At 41.2% G+C, this 12157-nt stretch overlaps 1 protein-coding gene across 2 annotated transcripts in view; it reads left to right on the forward strand.

Annotated features, from left to right (window-relative positions):
- Positions 1-12157, forward strand: part of LOC146324996 (cadherin-4-like) — a 311937-nt gene that overhangs the window by 133578 nt on the left and 166202 nt on the right. For both annotated transcript variants that reach the window (XM_084720702.1, XM_084720701.1), the window contains one exon: positions 8871-8894. In XM_084720702.1, coding sequence (XP_084576828.1) covers positions 8871-8894 — 24 coding nt within the window. The remainder of the gene's footprint in view (positions 1-8870; positions 8895-12157) is intronic.

Genomic DNA, 12157 nt, shown 5'->3' on the forward strand with positions numbered 1-12157 from the left:
GCTCCCTGTGCAGTATGGAGCAGATGAGCATGCGCTACACTCAGCTAATTAAAACCTAGCATTGTGCTCTGTCTTGTTGTTTTCTTCTGTGGAGAGAGCACAGGCACGTGCTTTTAAAACATCAGTTTAATGAGTCATGGTCTGTAAGTGGTTTACATACCAAAAGAAAAAAAAACATTATATAAATCCACAAAGTCACATACAGTATATTTGGGTGTGTCTGTGTAGTCTAGTCTAGTCTGGTCTAAATTCAAAGTTTAGGTACAATGGTTAAAACACAACATGACACAAAACACAAAACTCTAAGTATAATGATTAAAAATGTTGAATAATTGGCTGTCAGTGACTTTTCACCTTCTGCCTTTCACTGGTGGAATAACAATGTTTCTTTTAGGATGTTTAAGCAGAAAATATATAATTTTATCTGCTTTATTTAGCTTAAGAGCTGTACCATCACATAGTCAAGTCATTAACATCCAGGTCAGTGGTCACAACTGACTGGCGTCACCATCCGTTACATAGTAGCTTCTTCGGTCCATAACTTTAAGTGATGGGCTGTCGCTGTCCCGCAGTGAGCGTGATTAAGAGACAAACAGCTACAGCATTGGAATTTATCCTAATTACATTATAGAGATGATGTATCAATAGAGGTTAATCATCTGAAGACAGCTGCATTCGGTTCCACTGCAGTCTACACACTTCATTCTACACACAGCTCACATGCAGCTACATGAATGAAAGTAATTACATCTGTCTGCATGCACACATGTAGTCACGCAGTGACGATTTATTCATTCATGCATTTCTGCAGCACCCTTCAGTGATGGTCTGGTTTTCATTTGTCTTGATAAAGCGATGATTAGCTGTAAGGATTCCTCACTTCATGATGGGGATAAAATCGAAGCCAATTTCTGGCTGTAATTAAAACTATTCCCACAGCGGACTGCTGGAAGGCCACAACTTTAGGAGGTCAATAGAAGACAGGTTTCCAATAGCAGTCTAATTCAATCAGTCTGGCTTGTATAGTGTATGTTAAGGATCAGAAGGTGATTCCTTAACACCCACATACGGTCAGCATACATTTGCAGTATCACAGATTCAGCTATAGTTTCACTATCTATAGTTTCACCTGTGGGCCTGCGTACTCATCATATGAAACCAGCCGTCTGCACTGCAGAATGTCAGTGACTGCAAACTAATAAGGTCTATAAAACTGTGCTTTTGTTATTTTTAATACTAATGATCAAACTTTTTTGTTCTGTGTTCACATTATCTTTTGTGTGCTGAGTTTAATGGCCCAAGAGCATCCAAGAACCTCTGAAATCCAACTGTATAACCTTTAGAAATGCAAAGCAGCAATCAAAAAAAAAAAAGAACTGTGTTTCCCTTCATTCCGAAACCGAGAATTTCAGATCGTACAGTCTTAACAACACAATCTGTCCCTTAGAAACAGCTGCTGTACAGCATTTGTGTGTCAAAATGATCCAGCTGTCCTCAAATCGGGGGTCACACTGGAGAAGTGTAACAGTATCTGTGGGTTGAAAATGTCAATTAGAGAAGACATGAGGAAGAGGAGTGGGAAAAGAGAAGGCAAAATCCCAAAAAGTTACGCCTTCAGCTGAGAGATTTTTTTAAGCTGCTCTCATCACAGCTGATGATAGTTCTCACTATCATTATTAACTAAGGTTAAATCCATCACACGATGTTTGTGGCTTCAACCTGGTCTTGTGCAGGTGTGTCAATTCTTCATTTAGACACAGTGAGGGTAGAGGGAACGAGCTCATTGGTCACAAAAGAGAGAAAGCATTCTCAATCAAGTTGAAGCTTGCCTTGCATATAATGTGCTATATTGTGATGCTCTCATGTGACAGATGGCACAAAATGTGCCAAACTGTGCAAAAAAGTGCTGACAACAAACTGACGCTGACAATCATCTATGGTACAAAGTGTTTTACTACACAGCACTTTTTGCACAGTTTGGCAACTTTTGTGTTATTTGTCAGATGAGAGCATTAGAGTATAAAAATGCAACTTCTACTTGAAAGAGAATCATTTTTCTTCTTCTTCTATGTGTGTGTGGCTTGTAGTATAATAAATAGTGATGTCACCCATTGGTTAGTTACATATAGCTGTTGTGAAGCTCACGGTGTGGTGGTTATGACTGTTGTTAGTTCCTCATGATTCTCGCCTGCAGCTTGATTGAATGCTGGTAGACTGGTTCCAGTGCAGTTGAACTGGGGAACTAAGTGTTGACTTGCTGAGAATAAAGCGTTAACGTCAGTAAGTTGATTCAGGAAATTAAGGGAAATTCATTGATTAGAGGCACTTTTCAATAACATACTTCTTCATAATGTTTGAGGTTTCAGGATGGTATTAAGTGGTACCAGTGAAAAGTTGTGAAGTCTAAGTGGTGTCAAAGTTGAGTTGACTGGAGTCCAATCCACAACTCTGGCCAACATAAATCCTGTTTGTTTGATGCTGCTCTCCAGTTGATGTGCACACCAGTGGCAGTGTGTAACGCTGCCATCTCAACATGTGGCGACATCCAACATCACAGGGTGGCAGAATTAGCAGTAACTACCGGCTGCATGCAGGCACGTTAATGATTCTTTTATTTATTTATTTTGGGCAAATAGATGTAATTTTAAATGGCATTGAATGTTCTAAACGTCGACATGAATATCCTGTAACCATGCCTGATTAGCTATTAGGATCTCTAAAATGTGGTTTGAGCTGTGTTTGCCTCTTGAGTTGTTTTCCTTTCAAACTATTCCATTCAAGTCAAATGATAAGAGGGTACATAAATTGTCATAGTGTCAGTCTTTTTCTCCATCGCTCTCTTCTCCGTCTGCCTCGTTCTTTCATCCTCTTTGACACTGAGGGTCTACATTTCAAAAAGGTAAAGCAAAACAGTTTGGAAATGTTTATTTTGCAAGTGTATCTTAAAAACATAGCTTAGTGTCCTCGGGCATGCTTTTGGGCAGTCTTAACTTTACTAGGCTTGCTTATATACCTCACAGTGGGAAACCTGTATTGACATATGGCCTACTTTACATAATACCCAAACCCACAGGAGTACTGCTGTGGGTGCTTGGGCACATCCAAACGCCACTCACATATTCACTGCAAATTAGTCTCCAAATCCATATAAGCCGTTGATAGCTGGGAAGAAATGTGGTGATCAATGATAGAGGTTTTCTTTATCTCCCTAAACAGTTAGTTATTTATGTGTGCTGACACCAATCAGCATGGTGTCTCAGCTCAGAACCCAGTAGGTTCAAGAAAGGGAAGAAGGTCTTATTTTCATTGATTATTATCACCAGGCTGCTGTGTTTTATCTATCATTATCAAAACAGTGTTAAGAGAAAGAATGTTAAAATATTGTCTTCAAATATATTATAGGAGTGTGCATAGAGAGAAAGTGACACGCAGTGTAGCACCCTGCTGTTTACTGCAGGTAACTGTGCGTAGAGGCAATTAATTAATCCATAATTTACATTACGCCTTGTTATATTAGGATTAAATCATAGTTAAGTTGTGTTGTCACCAGAAATTTCTTTAAACTCTGCAAGCTCTTTTCCAAAAAGCTTAATCTATGCATTGATACATCCTGTGTATCCACTGTACTGTGTTTTACTAAAATGAGAGTTTGAAAGAAGTAAAGAGATTTCTACAGCAGCAGTTTTTTTTGCAGATCTCTTGATGTGCTGCAAAAATCCTTCTGTAAATGCATGTAAATCATATGAGGTGCTCGAATAAATGAAACACCTGTCTGATGCCAACAAGTTACCTGTCACTGTCTTAGTCGCTCAGACTTGTGAGACTTGTAGCTTTGCCTTCCGTTCATGTAATCTCCAACTGCATTGACAGATCCAATAGGTTTTGCAGTAGCGTTGCACAATGGTTTTGATTTTCTTTAATTCACAAACATGGAGCAGTAAATTCACAGATTCCATACTGGCACAGACTGTTGATGAACATTCTGGACTTTGGGCATGTTTGACTCAAGACTGAGACTTTATATGTATGTTCAGTACAAAAACATTAGCTACATTTACATGGAGCCTAATAATCAGATTAAACCAAAACAGAAATAAAATGCTCCATAGAAAGACCTCAGTCAGAATAAACAGGGTCACACTGATTGAAATTTCAATAGGCTGCAGAGGGGTTATTTAAATATTTTCATAAACGGATCAAAAGAAGACTTGCACTATGGAAATGACTCAACTTGTTTACTTTGTGGTTGTGTTCTTTCTGCCCTCCGTCTTGATATCAACGTGGGGGGCGTACATTTCTCCATTTCCAAAAAATGCCCTCTCCCTAGCTGAACAGGGCCTCTGCAGAGTTTGTTTTTGATGCAAAATCTTAAAGAACTCAATAATATCGGATGCCATAGATGGTAGTAAAGTAACTATGACCCTAATTTCTGGTCTTAGGAGGAGGCAGGGGCAGTAAGGTTGCAGATCTCACAATACCATTACCAAGAACCATTACCAAGAACCATTACCTTCTACAGAAATAAGCGTGCTTTGTTATCAAGCCGTTGTTTGATTCAGATTGATTGTTTAGTTTAAAAATGTTAAGCTTAAAGCACTAAATATTCATTTGTAATTCTCCTTGTAGGTGGTTTCATCCTCCCCCATTGATGCGGTGTTCCTTATCTCACATAGATGTTGGACTTTAAATTAAAATTTTGAATGCAAAAATCTGGCATGTCAGTCACTGCAAGAGACAGTCTCCTTCTCTTTCTTTTGTCCGTCTATTTCTGAAAATCTTCTAAAATTGATCATCTACTTAGAGTACTTAGCTCTTGACATACTGAAGTCTTTTTTTTTACAAAACAAATGACAAAAAGAGTAGGATGTGGGCCAGTGATTGTGACATGTCGGGTAATATTTTATCATCTATGCAGCTATCCCGAAGGTTTTAACAGTGGTGAGAGTTTGTAAGCCTTTGGGGTGAGAAGGAAATGGACCAAGGATTTTCTTTTAGTGATAAGGCTGGCTGCGCCAGGCTGTGAGAGTGCTTCACTAACTAATTATTTGAAGCCTCCTCTCAGATTAGGGTAGACATGCAGAGCTTATGGACAGTCGCATAGCAGACAATCAGACCATGTAATAACCGGAGGGCCAATATTTGCTCAAATCCACTGTAACACCTCACAAAACAAAAGTGTGTAAAGCCCTAATGCTCAGTCCAATCCCACGCCACACTGCCTTGATAAACACCGACGCCACCCCCACAATGGGCGCCATCTTTACTCTGGCAATTAGGCAGAGCTTTGGATTATCACTTCCTCAGCCGAGCACACCACAAATCCACCCGGATTCAATTATTCCCCTCCCATGTCCGTGGCCATTTGGGCTTTTTGGGCACTTGGCCAGTAGAGAAATGTTCTATAGGATTCCAACTGCTGAAAGTACAAAGTTATAAAAAAAAAAAAAAAGAAAGTTCTACAAAAAGAGTGTCCCTGCAAGTTTGACGAGTCTATTAAATAAAAATGAAACCTTGGGAGCTTACAAGCACGGTCCTGGTAAATATTTTATGAGAACAATAAGCTAAATTTACTGTATTTTTCTTCTTCGCAATCACGCCTCCGTAAGTTTATTTATTTATTTTTTGTAAATGTTCTGTATTAAATAAAAAAAAAACATGTTGCGGTACATCCTACCCTCCGAGCAGCCCGTGTTTTGATCCATGCCTTGTGGGCCAAGGAGGATCTCTGGTGGGCTCTGAGTAAGAACCTAAAATGCTTACTGAAAGGATTTGATTTGCTCTGTCTCGCTGCACCTCAAAGGCATTATTTTTACTTATTAGAACACTCACTCATGGCAAATTGTGTAAGAGATCAAGGTTTTCCAGGGGTCTTGAGACTCTCATCTTTCTACTTGAGGCCTGTCTTCCATGTGTTAACTCAGATGCTTCTTTTCCTTCCACCTGGTCTCTCTGTGTGGTATAAAGCAGCTCTGTGTGTATTACCTCCACCGTATGTGTCCCTGTGTGTGTTTGCATATTCAGGCACAGGGCTGTGAAGATATGGATTTTTCCTGACCGTGCTGAGAAAGCAACATATCCCCATGGGACGGCGGTTTACCATGACTGCCTTAATAATCATTTTTTATTGGACTTTATTGAGGATGCTGTCATGCATGTATTGTAGCTCCTTTAAGCAAAAGGGCAATGTGTAAATTGAGTGTGGCATTTAAGTGAGGCAGGGCGATCACCAGACTGAATGACAGTGCTGTTCATAGCAGAGCAGAAACTTAAATTTAGTGGTAAATTTTCAATCTGGCAGTAAATGTACAGCATAGGTTACACTGTTTCAGTTAATAAATGCTGCAGCTTCTCAAGAACAAGGAGAGTTTCGTCTGTTGTTTCCCATAGGGATGACACAAAAACTTAATACTTAAATACTTCAGTGTGATGTCAGTGTCAGAATTTAGGGATGGTTTTTTTTTGTTATTGTTGTTGTTGTTTTTTAGCATACCAGAGGTACCAGGAATGCAATTCTTTCTAACAGACACCATATATCCCCTACAAGTGCTGTAATCATTAAATGCCAAAGGACAAGAAAACGCAATGGAACGATAACAACAATAACTTACACGATGTGTAAGACAGCAACATATGCAACTGCAGCCACAGCTTTTCTTCGACTCAACAAAAAGAAATGCAGTAAACAGAATTGTCTGTGGAAGTAGGCAACTATTGGTCCTATCATATGCTGGTCTAAAGTGCAAGTGTCATGTGACTGATCTGTTAAAGAGAATCTGACATCTGTGATCCCGTCCTGTGTGCACTTTGCAAGTCTGTTGAGATTTACTGGGCTTTATAATTATAAAAATAATTACTGATTCCTTATTAGTGAAAATAACACACACAAGTGCACACTGTTTAACACTAGTGAAAGGTGTTTTTTTGATTGTGGAGACGTGTGTGCCTCAGGCAAGCGCGGGACACATACATCCGCATGCTTTTAAGTTCAATATTTACACTTTATTGCTGATAGAAAATATGTTCCAAGGACACTTTACTAATCAATACTCCTGTGTGGGGAAAAGACTGACCGACTGTACCACAGACTGTGCTTCGACCAGGTTTTTTCAGATCTAAAACGCAAGTGGTTTTTACTCCAATCCACCGAGCACACGATAGCAAATGGCCCTGACCGCATCTTCGCTTTACCATCTTTTTTAGACCTCCCGCCCATGGCCGCACAGACCAGGTGTACATTCATTTGGTAGCTTGCAGATGTGGCAAAAATGGCAGCTGTGCCAGCAAATCCACCTGCGCTACCAGCACAACAGCTTTGCACTGGGTGTAAGGTAGTGTCCTTTATGTTCAAGGTGGATCGTCAGAGATTACTTATATATTCACATTAAAATCGTGAAAAGAGGAGGAAGCACTTCCAACATGGTAATTTATGTCAAGTTAACATTATATTACCAACATAAATGTTTTCCATCCTGAAATACACATTACCGTTAGTTTTGCAGGAGACAGCTGCACTGCTTTGCAACGATAAACTCTAAAGACTAACATAATGTACACATAGCTCGTAGGCTACCGTCCTGTCATCTGTCATCTACTTCCCAGACATGGCAACATGCTCCCTTGACATTGTGGCAGGAATAATAAATATGCCCCTCAGTCTTTTGTCCTAGCAGCTCTGAAGAAAGAGAAAAGGGAGAAAAATAGAAAGGGCACTTTTGATTTTTTTTTTACTTGTGTTTATTTTTTAGCGTGCTATCAAATTGCGTATTGAGAATTGTGGGAATTTACTGGTATTGGTATCAAGAACTACATTTCTGGTATTGTGACTTCTGTAGTTTCCCAGCTGCTGGAAAAGTGACAAGGGTTAGTCCCAAAATAAGCTCAGCAGGAGGGGCTTATGTTAAGATAACACTAGGATTGGACCTGTACATAGTTGGTTGCATCTGCAATATGGTTGCATCTCTTTCAGAAGCTTTGTAATCCAGCCTTGAGCTGCAGCATCTTTTTTGGAGACTTTGTAAAATAAATCCATAATGATAATTAGTTGTTACTGTGCAATAATAGTACTTATTTTTAGGTGTAATGTCACTTCATAATGTGCAATATTTCAGGCTGGTGAATTTTTAATTCAAATGTGCAATATTCAGTACTTCAATCAGGTATATTATCATTCATATCATATCAATATTTCACTCAGGTGAATTTTAATTTTGATGTACAGTAATCAGGTGTAATATCATCATTCTTTGTTCAATGTCAGTTATTCAACTGCTGAGTTTCTATTTTTACAATTTCTCCATTTATATTGCTCCCTTATTTTTATATTTCCCCTGTTCTTATCTTATCTTATCTTATTTTGTCTTATCTTTTTCTTCTGTGTTTCAGTCTTGAAAACAGTTGTTGTTGTTAGCATGTTGTTAGCTGCCTACTGGCAATCCCAAGATGCTGTGGGTTGAGTCTATCAACCAATGAGAGGCTGTGTTCCAGATTTGTCACCCAATCAGAAGCTGTCTTCCTGACTTTTGTGTGACAGCACTGACCCGTACATGTATTTAGAGATCCCTGCACTGATGTCAACACGAGACCGAGGCATCACATGACCAGGGTTTTGCAGTAATAGAGTTATAGTCACAGTCTTAGGCACAGCTAAGCGTGCGTGAGTTTGATTAAGTGGATATTCTTTGCAGGTCTGAGATGAGAGACCCCCTGGTTGTATACAACTCCCCCTATTTGTTTATCCTCTTAGGTGGCTGGATTCCCTCCCAGCAAATCACTGCTGTGGCTGTCATCTTCTGCATTTTATGTGTCTAGTATACAGCAGCCTGTCAGCTCCTAACACATTCCTCTGTGTTTCTCCTCTCTTTTATCTACAGATACCACCGTGTCATCACAAAAAGGTAAGACAGCCTTCCATCAGTCACCTGTGGATCCCCATACATTTTCACATGAGTGGCCTGTGGTTGCGTTGCCCTCTGTGTGTGTGTCTGTGTGTGCTCTCAATTTTTTTGCTAATGAGATGAAAAACAGTTTATAGTGCTGCTGATGCTGATTTGAAATTGAGTCATCCAGTGTTTCTGTTACAGAACAGTCTGTTTGATTACAAAGTCAATCACTCACACCCACTGACACCTAGACTAAATTATCCTGCTATCCCGCAATGATAGACAGCCCACAGTCTGTGTTTATGCATCGCTTTCTGTAAGTCTCATGTTAAGACTAATCACAGTTCTGTTTCGACTCCTCCACACTTTCATGTGTATGTTAATGTGAAGTTGGGGGAGGTGATTGTTTTGCATCGTGGATCTTCAGGGAGAAACAGGATTTGTAGGAGGGGGAGATGTTTTGTAGGAACGTACCTGTAGGCTGTTTTGATTTTGTAAGATGATGGGGCCCCACAGTCAAACTGTCTAAACAGCTCCGGGGGTTTTGTTGTGAGTGGCAGCCTGCAGGTGTATGCACCGAGCAGTCCCGGCCCTCTCCTCTTCATTGTGGAGATACAGTAATGGCAGAGGGTGTGTCTCTGCGCGCTGTGATTGCAAAGCAGGAGCAGACAATCAGTCGGCAGAACTCCCCGCTGATTTTGTTGAAACTTTCTTTGATTCCCCGCTGTGCTTATAAGAACTTAGGTGTTGTTTTGTATGAGCTCTTCCCAGAGCAGAACAGAACGCAGGTGAAAATATTTTCATTGTCACCTGGATCTGATATAATGTGCGCAACATGTATATATGACAAACCTGAACAGCAGGAGTGTGTCTTTGAGAACATGGCAGCGCCTTTTTACCTTACAAAGCTTCAGATCTATTGAAGCTGCTTGTAGATAGAGTGCAAGAGGCATTGATAGAATACAGCTGTGTGACAGGTTACACTTAGTCTGCCCTCACACTTGCACACGCACACACACACATATACCGCTGTAAGGCCTATGTATGTGATGACTGCACGGTGTACGATGTTGTCAGATGGGCCCATAAAGGTAAGTGATGTGGGTTGCCCGAGCCTCACTCTCTGATGAATGTTGAAGGGGAGCAGAGGCTGGCGTGGCGTACATCATCTCTCCAAAGCCATGCTCACATATGGCTCTGAATGGGAGAGAGATAAGTAAGGCCACGCAACCCTGACAGTGAATGAATGCTCACTTTTGTCAGCCCGTGTGTGTCCATGTCTGTGTCTGACTCTTGTGTGTTTGTATGTCTTTCTTGCCTTGCCCGTGCAATATTTCCAATTCAAATCCATTTAGTCAGAAGCATCAACAAAAACTGCTCACTGTCGCTCGGCCTCACGCACAGAGAGTGCTATGGAGAAAAATAGCCCACCGTATTCATTTGTACACTGTGAGTTATAGATGGCTATGCAGCTTTGACAGTGCCATCCGTACTGAAGAGCCATGTGGCCTTGAGGCAAAGATAGTGTACATAAACCATGTGTTTGTGTGCGCAAATCTCTGAAAAGACTGGCATGGTGTGTTTTTGTGTGTGTGTGTGCGTGTGTGTGTGTGTGTGTGTGTGCTGAGTTGCCTGAGCATGAAAGATAGAGAAAGCAGGACATTTGTGCACACTGGCAATGTCAACTCCCCACAGTCTCAATTATGTTAATATTCAACATGAGAGATGTGGGTCTCACATCTGTTCAAAGAGTACAATGCTACAGTACATGTGTTAGACTGAAGGGCAGCGCACAGTATTTAGACCCAGGTAGTTTTCAGGCAATGGTTGAATAACCTTTACTGTTGTTCCTCACCAATATCATGATTAATACAGGACCTCATTATAACCTGACCTTATTCTTTAGTTCTCTGCTTCTGTAGAACATCCCCACTATCTGCCCCCTACCATGACATCCTTTATCCAACACCTCTCCACCCCCTTTACACTCCTCCTCCCTCCGCTCTGCCAAATGAAGTGTATTTATGGCACCTGTGCTGGAAAAACAGTCTCTAGGAGACGTCCCTCTAATTTCATTTTCAAAATGCCAGCAATAAATTTATCAAATGGGCTGAATCGAATCGGAGTCACACGCAGTGCCATCCGTCATGGGCTGTCCCTCGGGGGCCTGTGGGCGTACTTAAGCCAGCCAAAAACCTCTGCTGGCAGGAGAAAAAGACTGAGTGTTGAGAGGGGAGGCGGGTCCTGGTAGGAGGGAAACCAGATGAATGTGCTGGAGAAATGTGCTGAGAACAAAGATGTGTGCGCATATCTTTATGTGCTTAGATGCATATGCGCAAGCATGAATGAGCTTGTGTATGAGTGTGGATGCATACGTGTGTGCCGAGGTCAATGCTAATTCTTCAACGCATAGAAGCATCACGCAGGAATTGCAGCTAAGCACTTTGGCTGTCAATGTGCCAGCATAGTAATTGATTAATTGCAACACAAGTTAATTGATTGTTTTGGTCGTTTTTGCATTTGTAAATCCCTCTCAGTTCAAACACCACTTTGAGCTTTATCCCCTCCCATACCTCTGAAAACTCCAGGTTCACACGCTCTGTGCCCTCCCATTCCCCTCCCATTTCTCACTTCCTCATTCTCTGACCTGACTTTGGCACCTTTGCCTCTCTCTTTAAATGCCTTTGTCCCTGCTTTCCATTTGTTTCACCCCTTTTTCCCTCTGCCTATCTTTCCTTCTACTCACAGCATTTATCACTGTGCAGGTTAAGCCAGGCGTGAGTGAGGGTAAAGCAGCTTAGTACTAACAGGGCTAATGAAGTCAGGCCCCGTATTCCTCTGACGGGGATCAGTGGCGCTACTCTGTGAAGCCTGTCAGCGTTTAATGATTAGATGAAACATTCAGACACCCGCGACGAGAAGACAGGCACACTGATATGTGGTAATACCCAACTGTGGGCTCTTGCACACAGATTCACAAACATTTATGCATGTGCACATACTCCCTACACACACACATACAGTACGTGCACACACTTACGTGTGCATGCACACAGACACTCCCACTCCTCCCACTTCGTGAAGGTGTTGATTTATGACTCAAACATGGCATCAAGGGTATACACAGCAAAGTGATTGGAAGAAAAACGAATGACAGAGAGATTCAGAGACAGCAATCTGCCTATTGATTCCTGCTATGTGCAGGAAGGTGGAGAAAAAAGTGGGCTGCATGAGAGAGATTTACCCCTCGCCTTGATGAGCAGATTGTAAACAACTCC

This window comes from Lutjanus erythropterus, chromosome 6, assembly GCF_056507025.1.
Source record: "Lutjanus erythropterus isolate fLutEry1 chromosome 6, fLutEry1.hap2, whole genome shotgun sequence".
In the NCBI taxonomy this organism is placed as follows: Eukaryota; Metazoa; Chordata; class Actinopteri; order Lutjaniformes; family Lutjanidae; genus Lutjanus; species Lutjanus erythropterus.